Source organism: Tinamus guttatus, unplaced genomic scaffold (assembly GCF_059628265.1).
Source record: "Tinamus guttatus ecotype Peru unplaced genomic scaffold, ASM5962826v1 Tinamus_guttatus_pri_ptg000254l, whole genome shotgun sequence".
In the NCBI taxonomy this organism is placed as follows: domain Eukaryota; kingdom Metazoa; phylum Chordata; class Aves; order Tinamiformes; family Tinamidae; genus Tinamus; species Tinamus guttatus.
This window is the reverse complement of record NW_028288788.1, coordinates 1,572,634-1,588,673: the sequence shown is the minus strand read 5'-3', so window position 1 is coordinate 1,588,673 and position 16,040 is coordinate 1,572,634. Positions and strand designations below refer to the sequence as shown.

At 40.0% G+C, this 16,040-nt stretch overlaps 1 protein-coding gene across 1 annotated transcript in view; it reads right to left on the bottom strand.

Annotated features, from left to right (window-relative positions):
• AP3D1 (adaptor related protein complex 3 subunit delta 1) overlaps window positions 1–16,040 on the bottom strand; it is a 37,741-nt gene that overhangs the window by 6,440 nt on the left and 15,261 nt on the right. The window contains exons 6-23 of the mRNA XM_088526795.1: window positions 15,609–15,738; window positions 14,425–14,564; window positions 14,093–14,166; window positions 12,726–12,775; window positions 11,655–11,704; window positions 11,163–11,211; window positions 10,241–10,386; window positions 8,947–9,095; window positions 8,638–8,868; window positions 7,800–8,031; window positions 6,476–6,621; window positions 6,209–6,350; window positions 5,144–5,215; window positions 4,398–4,473; window positions 3,586–3,785; window positions 2,829–2,902; window positions 731–935; window positions 172–234 (exon numbers count right to left, since the gene is read on the bottom strand). Of these exons, the coding sequence (XP_088382921.1) occupies window positions 172–234; window positions 731–935; window positions 2,829–2,902; window positions 3,586–3,785; window positions 4,398–4,473; window positions 5,144–5,215; window positions 6,209–6,350; window positions 6,476–6,621; window positions 7,800–8,031; window positions 8,638–8,868; window positions 8,947–9,095; window positions 10,241–10,386; window positions 11,163–11,211; window positions 11,655–11,704; window positions 12,726–12,775; window positions 14,093–14,166; window positions 14,425–14,564; window positions 15,609–15,738 (2,229 nt within the window). The remainder of the gene's footprint in view (window positions 1–171; window positions 235–730; window positions 936–2,828; window positions 2,903–3,585; window positions 3,786–4,397; window positions 4,474–5,143; window positions 5,216–6,208; window positions 6,351–6,475; window positions 6,622–7,799; window positions 8,032–8,637; window positions 8,869–8,946; window positions 9,096–10,240; window positions 10,387–11,162; window positions 11,212–11,654; window positions 11,705–12,725; window positions 12,776–14,092; window positions 14,167–14,424; window positions 14,565–15,608; window positions 15,739–16,040) is intronic.

Genomic DNA, 16,040 nt, shown 5'->3' with positions numbered 1-16,040 from the left:
ACCTCCAGTTAGCATCCATCAACCAGGGAAATAAAATTCCACCATTTCATGGCAGTAAGTTGAGGAGATGAAATCTGTGTTTCCATTTTCTCCCACATTGTGACAAGGTGCATGTATTGCAGCTAAGACTAAGACCAGAAAAAGCTTCTTGTGTCCTGGTAAGTTGTCTACCTGTGGTTGGGAGGTGGAGGCAGGTGGTGGAGCAGTAGAAAGCCAGAAATCCAAGTCTTCCCCCTGAAACCCAAGAGAAAAGAAAACTTGCATTTCTGTAGCCTGGTTTACAGAAGAGGTTAGTTGAGTCTTCAGAGTAACTGTCAATTGCTGCCAAGTTTTAACTGAAAAAAAATATGAAATATATGGGAGCAGGACAGAGAATGAAGATGAGTTCCATATATTTCAATAAATAGAGAGTTCCTTATTTTAAAAACTGACAAAATGAGCTCAACTTTGAGATTAGATCTAGACAATCATCAGCATAGGCTGCCATAAGCTGAAGTCTGCTGATAAGGCTAAGTATTATCTTTAGTCACAGATGTCTTGAAATACACAGTTAGGGTAGTAGTGACTTAAGGAAAATAAAATCAAAAGCATTCAGCTGTTTGTTTAGGAACAATCACATTTGACAGCTGAAACAAACCACTCAGCAATATATACAGTCTGTAACTGCCTTTTTTTTTTTTTTTTTAAATACGGTGTGTTTGAACAATTTTCAAATGTCTTTGAAAATTACCTTTTTTTCTTCTTCTTCCTCCACTACTTTTTTCTCTTTCTCTTTTTTCTTTCCCTTCTCTCTCTCTTTTTCTTTGTGTTTCTTTTCCTTCTTTTTGGGTTTCTTGCTCTTCTTCTCTGCAAGAGTTGCTTCTGAGTCCGGTGACTTCAGGTTCTCAGCATTTCTGTGTCTCTGCACTGGCAGCTTCTCACTGTCTGCTAAGGGTCTTAAAAACAGAGCTGCCATTAGCCCCGTGATGCAGCAGGACAGTCTCTGCCACAGTTTAGTTGGCGTGTTGAACTTGCAGGACACAGCGTGCTTTGTTTAGAAACTGCCGGGCCCCAAATTTCAATCACTGCCTACTTGTGTACCCCAATAAAGGTTTATTTACGCAACTGTAGCACTGCCCTCATGGATTAGAAATTGATGGAGACGTTTTGCAGGTGTCAGAGGTAAAGCTCTTGCTAATACCCAAACACCTCAGAACAGTAATGGCACTTGCAGGCTGAACAGCAATATGCTGCATGCCCAGCAGCCTCTCTCAAAGGAGGAGCAAACAAGTAGGAGGAGGGCATTTGCAATAGTGTGATAATCCAAGCTGTGAATCAAACAGCCCTGGAAAGGCAGGGTTTCTGTTATCAGAGAATAGGTAACTGATTGGAAAAAGACGTGAAGCAATGAATCATTTCATTTCAGAAGTTCTCAATCTGTGTTCAACCATTACGTAAAGAAGCTGTATTTCAAATAATTGTTTCCAAAAGCATGTCTGGTAGCTTAGATTTACCACATGCCCAAAATCCATTCCTTAGCAATTTCTGTCATTTCTTCTCTTCCCAATTCTTGCCAAATACCATCCAGAAATCAGTGAGGAAAAAGCCCACTGACTGCCTCAAACTTATTGTTAACATTTTCACATCTGAGCAGCAAACACCAGTTCAGAAAGACCAGTTCTATTGGTCTTATTCGCCTCAATTTTTTGCTTATATTGTAAACAGCATCAGACTTGATGCATTTTTACTTTGAAGCCAACCCTGCAGAAGCCAGCAAGCTCACCCCTGTTTGAACAGTAAGCAGATCTCATTTCAAAACTATTGCACAAAACTATTTCACAGGAACAGCAAGAAAAAGTCAACAACGTAGCCGTCACACAAACATGGGGGTCAGTGATTTCAATAGCATCATGACCCTCCTAGTATTTAGGCTGCCCACTGAAACCAACCAAGCTTACAAAGAAGGCCAAGCACTTAGTGCTGCGTTCTTACCTGGAAGGCTTCCCTGAAACCAGACTGCATGCGAGCGTGACAGACATAGCAGTGCAAGCACAGAAAGAGAGAGAAAGGACAGAGATATGAGAAAACGTGACAGGAGAGCACAGTGACTTGTGTGAAACGGGAGGAGAATGGATGGAAACGATACAAAGACGCTTCCTGGAGCACGTCTAGAGACTGCTTAGTGTTTCTGATGCTGTTTAGGCTTCCCATGCAAACACTAACGCTGCTGGTACAAATTCATTTCCTTTTACGTATTGCCTGCTGCAGACTCAGAGAGGAACATGACCAATTTGGGGTGGGAGGAGAGGCACCTTCCAAAGCTGCTCTTAAAGACACTACATATATATATATATATATATATATATTTTAAAGGAACTGTGGTGCCAAACTTGTGCAGATTTCTGTTAGAATTGCAGACAGTGAAACAAGCTTTGAAGTTGTTTAAGCACCAGAGAGAGAGAGAAGACGTGTAAATGCTGGCTGTAGACATATAGTCTTTAAAGTCTTACAAGAATAATTAAAAAAAGGATATTAACACACCCAAAAGCTCACCTTAAATCTGGCCCCAACTCTGCAGTTTCTGCTTCTCATTTTCTAGTCATTTGTGCAATTCCCACCCCTCACACCCCTCTCCCCGAGAGCTCTCATCATTTTAGCAGCTTAGGGTTTAGCCTCTATGCTGCTGTAGGAACCAGGAGTACATAATGGGAATGCAAACTGGATGACCAGCTAAGGTTACATCCAAGACATAGAGAGAATCTTCTCACCGTTGTCTCTTTTCCACCTGACCAGCCCTCACACATCCTGGTTAATAATAAAGCAAATTCATACAATAAACTGTCACTTACTTATCCAGATCGATATCAAGTGCCTTATATGGATCATTTGGATCTTTATCATCCTCATCACTGGGCAATGCATTCTGCAGGAGAGAAAGAGAGACCACCCGCTGAAGAAGTAAACAAGAGGCAAGTTGAATTTTGAATCCTTGAACTTGAAACTCCATAACCTGTCTCGTTAGGTTGCTAAGCACGAACAGCAGCTTGCATCGAGGCAAAACGAGCTGTAAGAACAGCGCAGCTGAACGCAGCATCCAGCTACGAGATTAATTTAGAACAGAAAACCATTCTTTGCAAACTGCAGATTTTGAATCGCTGCTGTTTGGTTTTGATTAAAGGAAGTTTTAGGAACAAATACAGATTACATCATTAGCATGTGCAGTTAACTATAATCAGCTGCAAAGCTGCTGACTAGACAGCAAGCTAATGTCAGAGTGAGGCAGCAAAGCATAACAAATAAAGCAGCTATTTGGACAGATACTTTTAGAGCAGAGATGCATATTGTTTTTTAATAGCTTCAGTAGTATTCTTCATCTTTTTGCACACAAAAAACACAATCATTTCTCCTCCTACAAAGGAAGACTATTTCCATCAATCATTTCTTAAACTACTTTGCAAGAAATCAGAGTCCTTGGACAGCAAGAATCCAGACCGGCTGACAATTTGCCAGGAAAGTAGAGGGTGGGGGAAAGGGGGGGCAGGGATCTCTCCAGAAAAACACAAAGAGAAGCCCTGCAGCTCCAAGCACCACAAACAGGCAACTAACCTCTGGCATCTCTTCTGTGATGATATCAACGTGATGAGCTGGGGCAATATCCTCCTCGCTCTCGGTGTGCAAGGAGTTATGGCGGTGATGTTTACCTCTCTTCTCCTTTTTCTGCTTCTTCTTTTTCTTGTCTTTCTCCAGCTTCTGTTTATGCCTTCGCTCTTCTTCCAGTTTCACATACTGGTCAGACATAGGCATTCCTGCAGAGGAAGCCAAACTGCTTTCAGGCTCGAGTCCAAACGAACACTGATCACCACAACAATATGATAGGAGCAAACCTTGATTCAAGCTTTTCAGAATCAGGAGGGTCAACACCTCTCTACAATTCCACATCAGCTCACACAGGGGAAGCTCTAACATCTTCTTGCAGCAGCTTTATTACTAGACTCCATCTCTCTTCAAAAATAGGACAAAGCTCTATCCTGCTCTCCGATTCTCATTCACATTAAGCAGATTACAAAGATGGGCTAAAAATCATTACTTTACATAACCACGGGCTCTAAGACAGCCCACTAAAACATTCCAAATGTGACTGTTTCCTACCCAGGACAGTCATTAGTTTGTGTTTGTGTTACAGACTTGGCTGTGCAACATGCTTAGTCAGAGAGTTTCTTTAAATACTGTTTGGGGAGGATGGACACTCAGCCTGCAAAGTCCATCTGTGAAAACACGGGTTCTCGCTCAGGCTGACCTGTATTCTCAAAGACACGTTAGTTAAGGAGACGTGTTTAAGAATCTACACGAAGCATGCTCCCTGCCTGTGCGTTTTAACTGAATTTCTATAACACACTGCAAAGATTAGCTGCACTTACCTGGAACTTTTAAGGGGACAGAAAGATCTATCTGGACAACAGGTATATGCTCCACACCTGGAGTGTCTTGGTATCGCTGGCCAAATGAAAATTTGTTACTTTGAGTATCACCAGATACATATCTATATAAACAAACACATTTCAAACAGTTTGGTACTAAATCCCCTCTGGTAGCAAGGTGTAATTATTAGCTGTAGTGCTCTGCCATGAAAATGGTTTGTTACAACTCTGAAAACTTCTCATTTTTTGTTTTGTTGGGAATAACTTGCCACTTCAAAAGATAAGTCATGAAGCCCAGGTGGAAGGAAAAGGGGTTTTCCTTATAATATAAAGGAGATAAAGTTAGGCTGCTTCCCTGAAGAGCAGAGAGAATAAAGAAGGAAGTGGCAAGAAAAACTGCAGTGACTTTTTGATCCAGAAAATAAACTGCATGTTTAAGCTGGCATGATTTGGATTGGCTATTCAGTACTGAGCTTGAAATGTTACTTTTTCTCTCTCTGTTGCTCTATACCATGTGTCTGGCAACTTCCATCCCCCAGAGCCGGGGCAAACCATGAATTTGTCAGACAGGGGCATGCAGAAGCACCCAGCATCACTGCAGCACTTAACTCTAAGCTGGAGGGCCACTCAAGATGCACAGGGAGCTGGATGACCTTATGATAGAAGATCCTTTGTGGGTTTCTTAAAGACAAGGCTTAAGAGCTGCAGGTAACCACTCACAGCAGTAGATGTGCAGTGTGACTCACCTTCTGTGGGGAAGGGGAGCTTTTAATATAAAACGGGTTGTTTGCCTGTTCTTGTTTCCGGGCTTCTCGACGCTGAAAGGAAAATATAATGATAATTGTAGTAATGTTGGTTTATAAGCAAAGACAGATAAAAGACATTGGAGGGCAAGTGTGATCTCCCTGCTTGGAGCATTGCAAAACTACTTGCAAAGACTACAGACAAATTATCAAAAACAGCTGTTGAGGTTGGGAGTTATGAGACACACTGGAACATAAATAGAGCTGCTAAAACCACCAGAATACTCCTCAAAAGGTAAAGAAAGGATGCCCCAAGTCTAGTCTAGAGATAGTAACTTCTAGACAGCAGATTTGGATAGCAGTTCAATCATTTCTATCCTCATTTTTGCAGCAGAGAGGAAGTAGTAAGGATTCTTATAAATAAATAAATTTCTCCATCAAAATAGGAACTAAGTCAGAAGCGGGAAAGGTGCTATCACTACTGGCAACAGTCACATCACACAGTAATTAACAGTGTGCTGTGGTCTATGACCAAAGGTACCAAGATTTTAACTGCTGCTTCTTTTGCAGGGGGCAATGGAATAAAAGGTAGCTGAGCAGAGGAGGTATGTAACAAAAATTAACCGCAGAGCTCAGCATGTATCCACCCTTAGCACCCTGCACTTCAAAGTGGATTGCAAGACATAGATTTGGCAGGAAAGAAACAGTAAACTCTCACAAAGTAAACCCAAGCTCTCCCATCAATCAGCAAATATAATAAAAAAAATAATAATAAAAAAATCACTAAGCAGTCATTAATTTTTACAAAACATCAACTCCACAGTACTCAAAACAATATATGTTTATATACATATACAATATATATTTATATACATATATTGTTTTATATATATATATATGTGTGTGTGTGTGTGTGTGTATATATATATATCACAACTAATACATCAGTTTAAACAGCTCAGTACTAGCAAGGGCTAGCGTTTTCCATTTGAACAAAACAGTCAAGTGAGGCTTCTTAATCTCCATTAACGAGTACGCAGAGAAAAAACATTTTAAAAGCTTGCTCACTCTGGCCAGCTCCTCTTCATCTATTTCTGGCTGCTTGTGTCTGGCATGCCTTTGCTCCTCCTCGTGGAAAATCGTTTTGGGCTTTTCGTCCTCAGACTCACTGTCTGACGGAGGTTCGTTGATCCAGGCATCAAGGTCCAAGCTGGAAAGAGTTTCAGTAAACACAAACATGGAACGTTACTCAGAGGCTTCGAGTTTTCCAGCCGTACGCTTCGTTTAAGAGTTCACAAGTTTAAATAAGGCTTTGGGAGAGAGAATGAAACTTACCCCTCGGGAACCGGGACTTTTTTCTGTGCTTTAGGGGCTACAGGGTTCAGCTCACCAGCAAACAGGGCTATTACTTCCTCAGCTACAGGTACTTCTTTTACTTGTAACTTTTGAATGTATTTTATTAGCTGTAAGATGCAAGAAGCCTAAAAACAAATGGAAAAGCAATTTCAAAGTTAATAACAACTGAACTAAAACCCAATTGCAAGAGAAGACACCAAAAGAAAATTCCCTCAGTGCAGTAGTCAAAGTTAACGGAAGCACCATAAACTGGTTATTTGGAACAAATATTAAAGATCCAAGATCCTCTCTTCTAGCTGCATCCAGTGTGTTTTGTTGAATATGCAACTCCAAACACAGGCATCTCTGCTCCCCATAGCATACAGTAATATTTACTTAGCCTTACAAAAGGTTTCTTTTAGATCTAGGTATGCACTAGACTATTTTCAGAAACAAATTTTCTTAAAATAAAAGGAATATTGAAAGTAAAAATGTAGGTTTTTAATCAGGGAATGTGTAATGCGGCTGGGCTGAGGAGGTCAAGTCCATGCTTCATGGTCCACATTTTTTTTTTTTTTTAATCACTGGATGAAAAACTCAGCAGCAGATTCTGATTATCTTGCTTCACTATAAAGTAACCATTTGCTATTTTTAATCTACATCATACATAAAAACAAAATAAACTTAATTTACCAGTCTTATATGGAGAATTCCGCAAGCTACAGTAAAGTTTTAAGAATTATGTTTTGTTTTTGCAGACGCTACAGATAATGGTCTTCAACTTGCTCACCTTCCAACCAATGATTATTTCTGATGGATGTAAGGGCAGCTTGTTTCAGAACATGACTGCCCTGGGGATCCATTTCAGGCATCAATATTTAAAAGCAGCTCTTTTTAATTAACTTAGTAGCATACCACCAAATCACTGTAGTCAATTTATATCATTCTGAATGGCCACCTTGGAAGACAGACTTCAAGTCTGTCGATACTTCATGCTTTTCAAAGTACAGAAATGAATGCTTAATGACATTCACGCTTGCATAATCACAAACTAAATCCTCCCGAGTGAAGCTCTTGCAAGCAGTCTGCAGAGCTGGTACTGAACTGGAATTAGATCCAGGCTCTGACATGAAATGGCTCTTCCCACTTCAATTCTGTGGTGCCCATTTCCCTGACTTACACAAAGTACAGAAAAAAGGCAAAGTTCCAGTGGCAGCACTGCTTTCAAAAGCACATGTACACATTCATAGAAAAATACATAGCAGAATCTATCATTTCTGTTGGTGCCTGTATGATGAATACCATGGTAATTCTGTTCTCTTACCCTCTCCTGAACTTCTAGATCTGCACTCTGCACAAACTGAGGCAAACGCTCAATCATCAGCTGTGTGATTTCTTGGGCTGCTTCCTTTTCCCCAGATTGCTCTTTCTGCTGCAGGATGGACGCATAGAGCTTCACCATGTTCTGGACATAAACTGCCTGGATGTGGCCTGGTAGAGTTGTAACTTTAGGCCTCAACATAGCTTCTAAAGTTTGGTTTGCTTCTTCCAGGTGTCTAAAAAAAAGACAGGGTGGACAAATAAGAGACAGCAATGGACAAAGCTCAACATTTCATCCAACAGAAGAACTTGTAAAAACCTTGACTGCAGTACGATGTACCCTGGAAAGATAAGGCAGGCTACAAATACATAAACATTTGCTATCTGCATGTTTTTCCCTTCCAGACTGCAGTCATAACAAAACACAGAATTTACAGCTTTAGCCTACCAGGAAAACACAAAAACAATAACAAAACCACCCACAAACAAACCACTAAAAAGAACAAAAAGGAAACAAACCAAAAAAACCCTCTAACGAGCCAAAAGGGGTGTGTGCACACGAGGGCACGGCAGCTTCTGTCCACAGCAGTGCAGGGTTCCCCCTGCTAACTGAGCATCCAACTCCATTTTTAGGTTCCATCTCTGGGTGCAGCAATCCAGCCACCTCCTTCCCATCCTGCCATTCACCATGCACGTTAGTGAACTTGGAATTTTTATTTACTAATGGAATGACAATGAAGTGGGTAACACCTAAAACACTGAAAGGAGTAACAGTGACCTGAATCCTCCCTCGAAAAAAAGCTACTGAAAGGGCACCCAGGTTGCTTTTTTGCAAAACTTACTCAGAAAACTCCCCACATATCCAAGCAGCAGCATAAAGCACCTCACAGATCCCATTTCTCTGGGCGTTGCTGGCTATGAGATGAGCGTTGTCCAGGAGCATGGCCATCTGAGAGACTGCAAACTTCCGAATAGCTTTAACTCGGATAGCGACGTCCAGCATCTGAGCCGCGATGAGATGCCCATGCCGCGTGCCTTCCAGTCGGGTCAGTTCCACCAGGATGCTTATATACCTACAGGAAGACAGTTTTATTAGCAGATGATCATGCATTATCAGTGCTGACTAGAAGTTGACACACAAAACCACTGACCATTCAAAGTTTGTGATATATTGATAATTGGATTGACTACAAATATCTATGATTTTGGTCAACAGCTCGTCCCGATACGTTGTCCCTTCAGCTTTATCCACGTGAATCATCAGTTTCTTCACTATCTCCATCAAGTTCTTCTTTGATACCTGTCGAAGTTTTTGAAAGATCAAACAAAAAATTAAGCCATTGGCTGGGCTAAGTCCTTCTAATTGCATTAAAGCAGCTGCTAACTCTTTGATGGACCTGTATTACTTAATCAGAACACAAGAGATGGCAAAACATTTTGAAAGCAGATGTTCACTCCTATCTAAGCAGTTCAGTTGCAAAGAGGAACTAAGTTTGCTCACTCCTGGATGAAGTTGGACTTGTCTACTCTTCCAGAGACAAGGATGCAGAGCGATTTAAATTGGAAGTGACCTCTGAAAAATCATCTAAGTCCAGCCACCTGCTCAAAGCAGGGCCAACTTCAAAGCTCCATCAGCTGCTCATGCCCTGGTCCAGTCAAGCTTTAAAAATTTCCAATGAATGGAAAACTGATCAAAAGGATCAGGTTTACTAGCAATAATGCAGAAATCCAGGAAGAAATGAGTTTTTCTGCTTCTGATGGTGTAAAAATGTAACATTTACTTTAAAACTGAAGAAATTTGAGGATTTGTTTACATCTAACAGAACTCTAGCATTTCAGAACACAGCTCTGCTGCAGTTCCAGAAAGCCATTTGTCTAAATAAAGCAATCAAACCACTCAGTAAATATCACCAGTTGTTATGACCTTCTGCCTCTGGCTATGATCTCTCAGTAAGCATATGTAAAGACCTCTATCAAAAATATAAGTAAAAGTATTTTTGCAATAAAGTTCATTATACAGCACTCCTCAGAGAGGGGACTGAGCAAAAGATCAACTTTCTCCTAGGCCATCTTTTGGCTAAGCAGAAGTTAATTCACACAGCTAACAAGAAACACCAATTATTTTTGCAATAACACTAAAAAACTGCTGCCCTAATCTAATTTTAATGAAGTTACTGTCATCTCATGAGGGGAAAAAAAAGCCTTTGTATTCTTTACTTTCTCCTCTAAATGGGAAGCTTTGAGACATAGTATCCGCATTATCCCTTTATATGAGATAGGTTTCTCCAACCTCTCTCCCTGCACCAAGTGAAAGATACTTTAGGGATCAGAACCACAAGATTACTGGGGAGAGGGGAAGAGCTGAGTATTTTTCTTAAACATCAGCCTCTCGACTAAAAAGTCAGAGAGACTGGAGGGGAAAAAGAAATACATGTAAATACGTACCATGCCATAGAGGAGATCTAAAGCTCTGAGTCGGATGGACTCATCTTTGTCATCCAAACATTGGAGAATGAGATCCTTGTGAGACTGAACTGACTTGGGATGTGTTTTCAGGATTTTGGACATAGCTAACAATCCCAAGTATTTCACTGTGAAAGACACAAAATAAAACTTCTTTCCAAATATAGAAATACTGTTTTGTGTTGAGCACGAAATCTTAATGGGTGCTTCTACTTAACCCCCCGATTTTAATACACTGAAATAAAACTCTGATAAGGAGAGAAAGAAATGTCCTAATCACAGGTGGCATTCCTTCATTTTGCAATATCACAGATAGGGACATAATTGCATAGGCATCTTTACCAGTCTTGTTTTGCCCCGACAGAAATTATTGATCCTGAGATTCTGTGTTGTATTAAAACTGCACATGTTTTAGAGATCCCATCTTATTAATGCTATTAAGTAGGAGCCCTGCTCTCAAAATCCAACAAACAATAAAACCCTCCAAAACGCACAGAAGGCAGCAAGAAGTTTTGCATAAGAAAGAATGGCTTTAAGGAGCAAAGTGTATTCAAAACAAACAAAAAGGAACCACCCTTCCTGCATGTTACTATTATGCTTACACTACAAAATATCCCTCACTACTTTCCAAGCAGAAAGGTTTTAAAGAGCAAAAGGCCAGAGCATGGAAATAGCAATGTTTTAGATTTACAAGACCACAAACAGCAATAATTCCTGTCTTTTTAAAAAACTCCTTACAAGTGTTCACTACCCAAAATTACTTCCAGCAATTGTTTACAACATACCAGACACTATTATACTGAGCAAGCTCTTTGGAGGAGCAGCTCATTGCTCTACAACTGTTGCAGTTTCTCTCCAGTGGTTGTTCACTACAAGTTTCCACAAAGATAAGCAACATACTTACAGTTCTGGTCAGAATCTTCTATTAATATTCTTAACTTCTGAACACAAAGCTGAAAAAAGAAGACTGGGTCATGCTTGTTATAGAAGCCTTAAAAGTCTTTAAAACATTTCTTAATAGAGCACATTCAGTATGCAGGGGTGGCTCTAATAAACAAAGTATGCTGACCAAGACCCTTCTAGCTTCTAGGAAGCCAGTCTTGCTGCACTAGCAGGTTTTAAAACTAAAAGAACAGTTCTCATGATTGCAGTGATAGCAGCAGATGAATATTACAGTTAAGGAACCTCCAAATGAGAAGAACCTGCATTTCATAACAAAGGAAATTAGAGAATCTATAAAGAAAATACTTCAGTCATTAAGACTCTAGCTAAGTGAGAGCACTTCAGTGAGGCACTACTTGGGACTCATGGCAGAAGAACCCAATTCAATTTCCCCATGGCCTTTAGTAGAGCAGAACAAATAACCAACTTCCCACCCCAATCCCAAGCGCTGTACCTGGATGCTAGCACTATGATTAGGCATCCCAGAAGACAGAGAGATCAAAACTGAAACACAGAAACAAATATTTTAGATTTTTTCCTGTCTTCTCAATTATTGCTTACATTACAACACAAAACATAAAAGTCAACAGTTTAGTTCACAAGGAAAGATGTCTCCTTGCCGACCCATGTGTGTTGTTACAGGAACTAGTTGTGTATACTTTTATAACACTAATAAAGAGCAGGACAGGAAAAAAAAGGCAAAGGCTGGAATTGTTAGAAGTCAGGTCACAGCTGCTTTTCATTAAGCTTTGCTCTCATTAATGTTTATTTCATTAATATCCTGTCACAGCCAAGACTAAATCAGCCGTCATGAGCTACTGCAGAGCTGAATTAAGTGCATGCTCCCCTAACATAATGAATTTCAACAACTGATTCTAGATTTCAGTGTAATTACACTGAAGTTGTAATCAAGTCAGCAGACACTTGGGGCAAAAAATGGGTCTTCAGGTTGATTATACCGGACACTTGTAAAGCTCTGGCCACAAGAAACCTCAAGCAGAAAAAGCAGCATTTATCTCAGTAACTGCTGTTGCCACAGAGCACGTCCAAGGACAGCAGGAACAGCAACTGCCTGGATGAATTAGTGTTGAATCAGGGATATCCTTCAAGGAATCGCACCAAGACTTTAAGCCATGAAGAAGCAAAGGTAAATCTACTCCTCCTCAAACAAGAAACTTTGTCAGGACTACAAGAGCCATCAACCCTATTTTAATTTTATTGCTACTGACATATTTGATAGTTCTAGCAATATTTAGGAGTCTGTGCACAAATAATTACTAATTGTTGGTTACTCCTTTGTTTTAGCTTTTAGCCAATATGCCGTAACAGCAATAACTCAGCTTTATCTACTGACAGCAAAGGATCTTAGTCACAGCTATAATGAAACAAATTTGCCAGGCAAGTTAATTCAGTTATGGAAACATATTAATAGGCTGCAACTTAAAGAAAAAAAAAGTGTGCAGATGGTGTTAATTGATGATGACGTTAATCATGTTCTTTTTAGTTTACAAATTTCAGTTCTCACCTGCTATTACTGTGTTCACACATTCATATAAGAGAGACATGGCTGAGGTGCTGAAACAGAAATCAGGTATTTTAAATAAGGAATAGAAACAGCACATTTTGAAGAGTTGTCAGCAATATCTTGACACAAGTTAACACCTTTAATTACATAGGAAATTGTCTTCTGTTCCATATACACCTTCAAAGATGAAGGAACAACCCTCACTCAAAGACTCTTGGGGGGACAGGAGGAGGGGAAATGGCTACTGAAATTTAAAAAAGTTCTGCAGTCCTCGTCTTGACTTCCAAAACATCTACAGGGTCCTGCTTTAAACCACTGCTTCTCCAGGAGGAAGCAAGTAACTGCACTGACATGGGAAATGAGGAAGGAAGTGATAACACAAAACCTCAGCACCAGTTACGGAACTCTGAACCAATCTTGACCAAGAAACAAATCAAATTTTGACTTTTTTTTTGATCTTAAGAGATGGTAAAAAAGGCAGAGAACCCCGAAAAAAAACTTGCCAAATAGAATCAGTAGGACACAAGCAGAACAGCTTTTCAGAAATCTGCTAGCTTGCAGGTACACACTTGCTCACTCCAATAAGACAGCAATATATTTTTCAAATGTTCAATTCCTCCCAAAACTTAAATTCAAGAAAACTCTTGCCAGGGCACCCCTCTGGACATGCAGTGCAATTCAGAGAATTTCAAAGAAAACAAGCTGGGAGATGAAGCATCTCCCAGTCCCACAGTGACCTCACAAGCAATAAAGCAGCAGAGCTGGGAATCAAGGTCTGCTAAGGTAACGAGCAAACAGCTCCCGAGGTCGCGGTCATGAGCAGCGTCTCAACGCTCACCCAACCCACAACACCCAAGGCCCAAGTACACTCAGAACTAGGACAATCCTCCTGGTTTCTGCACATTTAGTGGAAGATGGCAGGGTGTTTTGCCTCATGCACCAGGGATATTAGATCAGAAATGCCTGAACCCACAAAAACAAGCAGGATGAAACCCTCACTAATAGCTACATTACTGTCACTCTCACGGTGAGGGAGAGGGGGTGGGATAGAAACAGGGTAGGAGATGCATATTTGGATGCAAGTCTGCTGGCTGGCTTAACTCAGAGGAGCCCCAGGGCAATATTAGGAGGATGGACAAAATTTGCCAATTGAGAGGCGCTCCAGCCATTCACTAATATACAGGTGTCCGTGTCAAATTTGCTCATTCCCATTCAAACTTTTTCCTTTAAGGTTTTTATATCTTACTAGAGTTCTTAGAAATAGTCCTGATGTAATTCAATTTGTCATTCATTGCCAGTATATCCAGATTCCACAAAAATGCTCATCACCGATGCTGAACCACCAGCGTGATATTTGTCGTACGTACCTGTGTATAAGGTTGGTCAGGGGCTCAATCAACTTCTTTCCCAGCCTAGGTTCTAATGGAGTAAGAGCACCAAACTATTCAAAAAGCATGGACAAGAAACTGATTTAATATCTGGTTTTAAGCACTGTAAAAACATCACTTCAATTACAATTCACTAGATTTTACAAAGCTACATTAAACTATTTTTTTCTTCTGTTTGCAAACACTAGGAGAGATTACTAGTTTCTTTTTGCTGTAATGGTAACAATAGCTCAAAGCAGGGGATCTATTTCCACACCCCAAGTTAGGGAATGAGAATCCCAAGCCTGCAAAGAGAGATCTAGAACACTCACCAATTTTATAATTTTAATGAGAACCCAATTGTTGGTTGACGACGTCATCAACTTGAAAAACAGCGGAGCCAGGGAAAGGTAGTTTTTGGGATTGCGTCTAGCCAGCTCACAAATAACATTTACTGCAGCAGACTGCACGCCTAAAACACAGGTGGGAAAAGCAGAAATCTCATCACAGGCTTCACAGCAAGTGCTGTTTCTGGTGCAGAATATGCTGAACAAAAGCGGTTAAAGATTCAGATTCACGTCTGATTCTTTTGAGCCTTACCTTAAAAGAGTCTCACTGCCAAGACTGAGGCAAGGAACAAAGAATAAGAACGCAAAGCAAACTGGAAAAGGGTTTTATTAATTTGGGCTGCTCTCGTGTTTTGGTTGCTTTATGATCTTTCAACAAGCTGAGGTCTGCCTTAGGTCAGGGAACAGGGCATTGTTATTCCTTTCCTGTTCTGAGGACAGCTCGTTTGTAGAAGACAGACGTTATAATCAATAGCCCTACCCATCATCAGGCTTCGAGACACTTGTTTCTTTAAAATAATTATTTTTATTTTTATACCTTAAGGTATTTTATACCTTAGGTATAAAAATACCTTAGGTATTTTATACCTAAAAGGTATTTTATTATACCTTTTTTTTTTTTTTTTTTAATTTAAACAGTTGCAAGAAAAGTAAAGTCTTTATCTCATTCAGCATACTCATTTCTTTTTTAGCCTCAAAATCCATTCCCTCTCCCCCCCCCTCATTTGGGAGTCCTTTATTCTAGGTAGTCCACGTTTTCTAGTAGAAAAGACTTTTTATAAAGCATTTTCATAAAGCATCATTAATAAGCCTATTTCCTTCTCCTCTGTTTTTTTTTTAAATCATCCCAGAAAGCTGGATCTTACGTACTCTTACCAATTAGTCCAACACACATATTTAAATTTCTCTCTAAACACACACATGCAAGCACACACATGTAAATACAAAACCCAGGGATTATACAGTTTTAACAGCGTTACCTATGAATAAGAAAGGGATGCTGCTAAGAATGCATTATTGATACGGTAAATTCAGCTCATCCACCTATTAAACGATGAATCAGTACACCAAAGATGGCCACAAAATATTTGCATGTTCTCTCTTTCCACCAAGTCTCAAGACATTTATATCTAGGTGCTTTTGAGCAGAATTTATGAAAATACACTCACCAGGGTCTGGATCTTCAAGTTTCTCTTTAAGGCGAGGAAATGCAGGACGGAGGGACTCTGGGTACTTCAAAAAGACTTTGTACATGATTAACACTGCTTTCTTCCTTATATAAGGCTTCGTATGAGACATCTGTTAGTGAAACAACTGAGATCAGACTCTAACAAATTTACATTTCCAGAACTCATCTCAGGGTCCGCATCTCAACATCAGTAGCTCTCAAAAATGTTCTCTAAGGATTTTGGCTATTTTTAAACAACTCAGCTTCTGAAGAGAGAAAAAAAATACCGCCATTTATCCCTCAAAATAGCAGATATATACAAAGTTATCCTTTTTAGCTAACTAACATCTGTGAAGGCTCCCCAAAAGTCTTACAAAAATATCAAAGTGTTAGTTCTTACTTGCAGTTCAAAGTTCAACAGATATTTACCAGA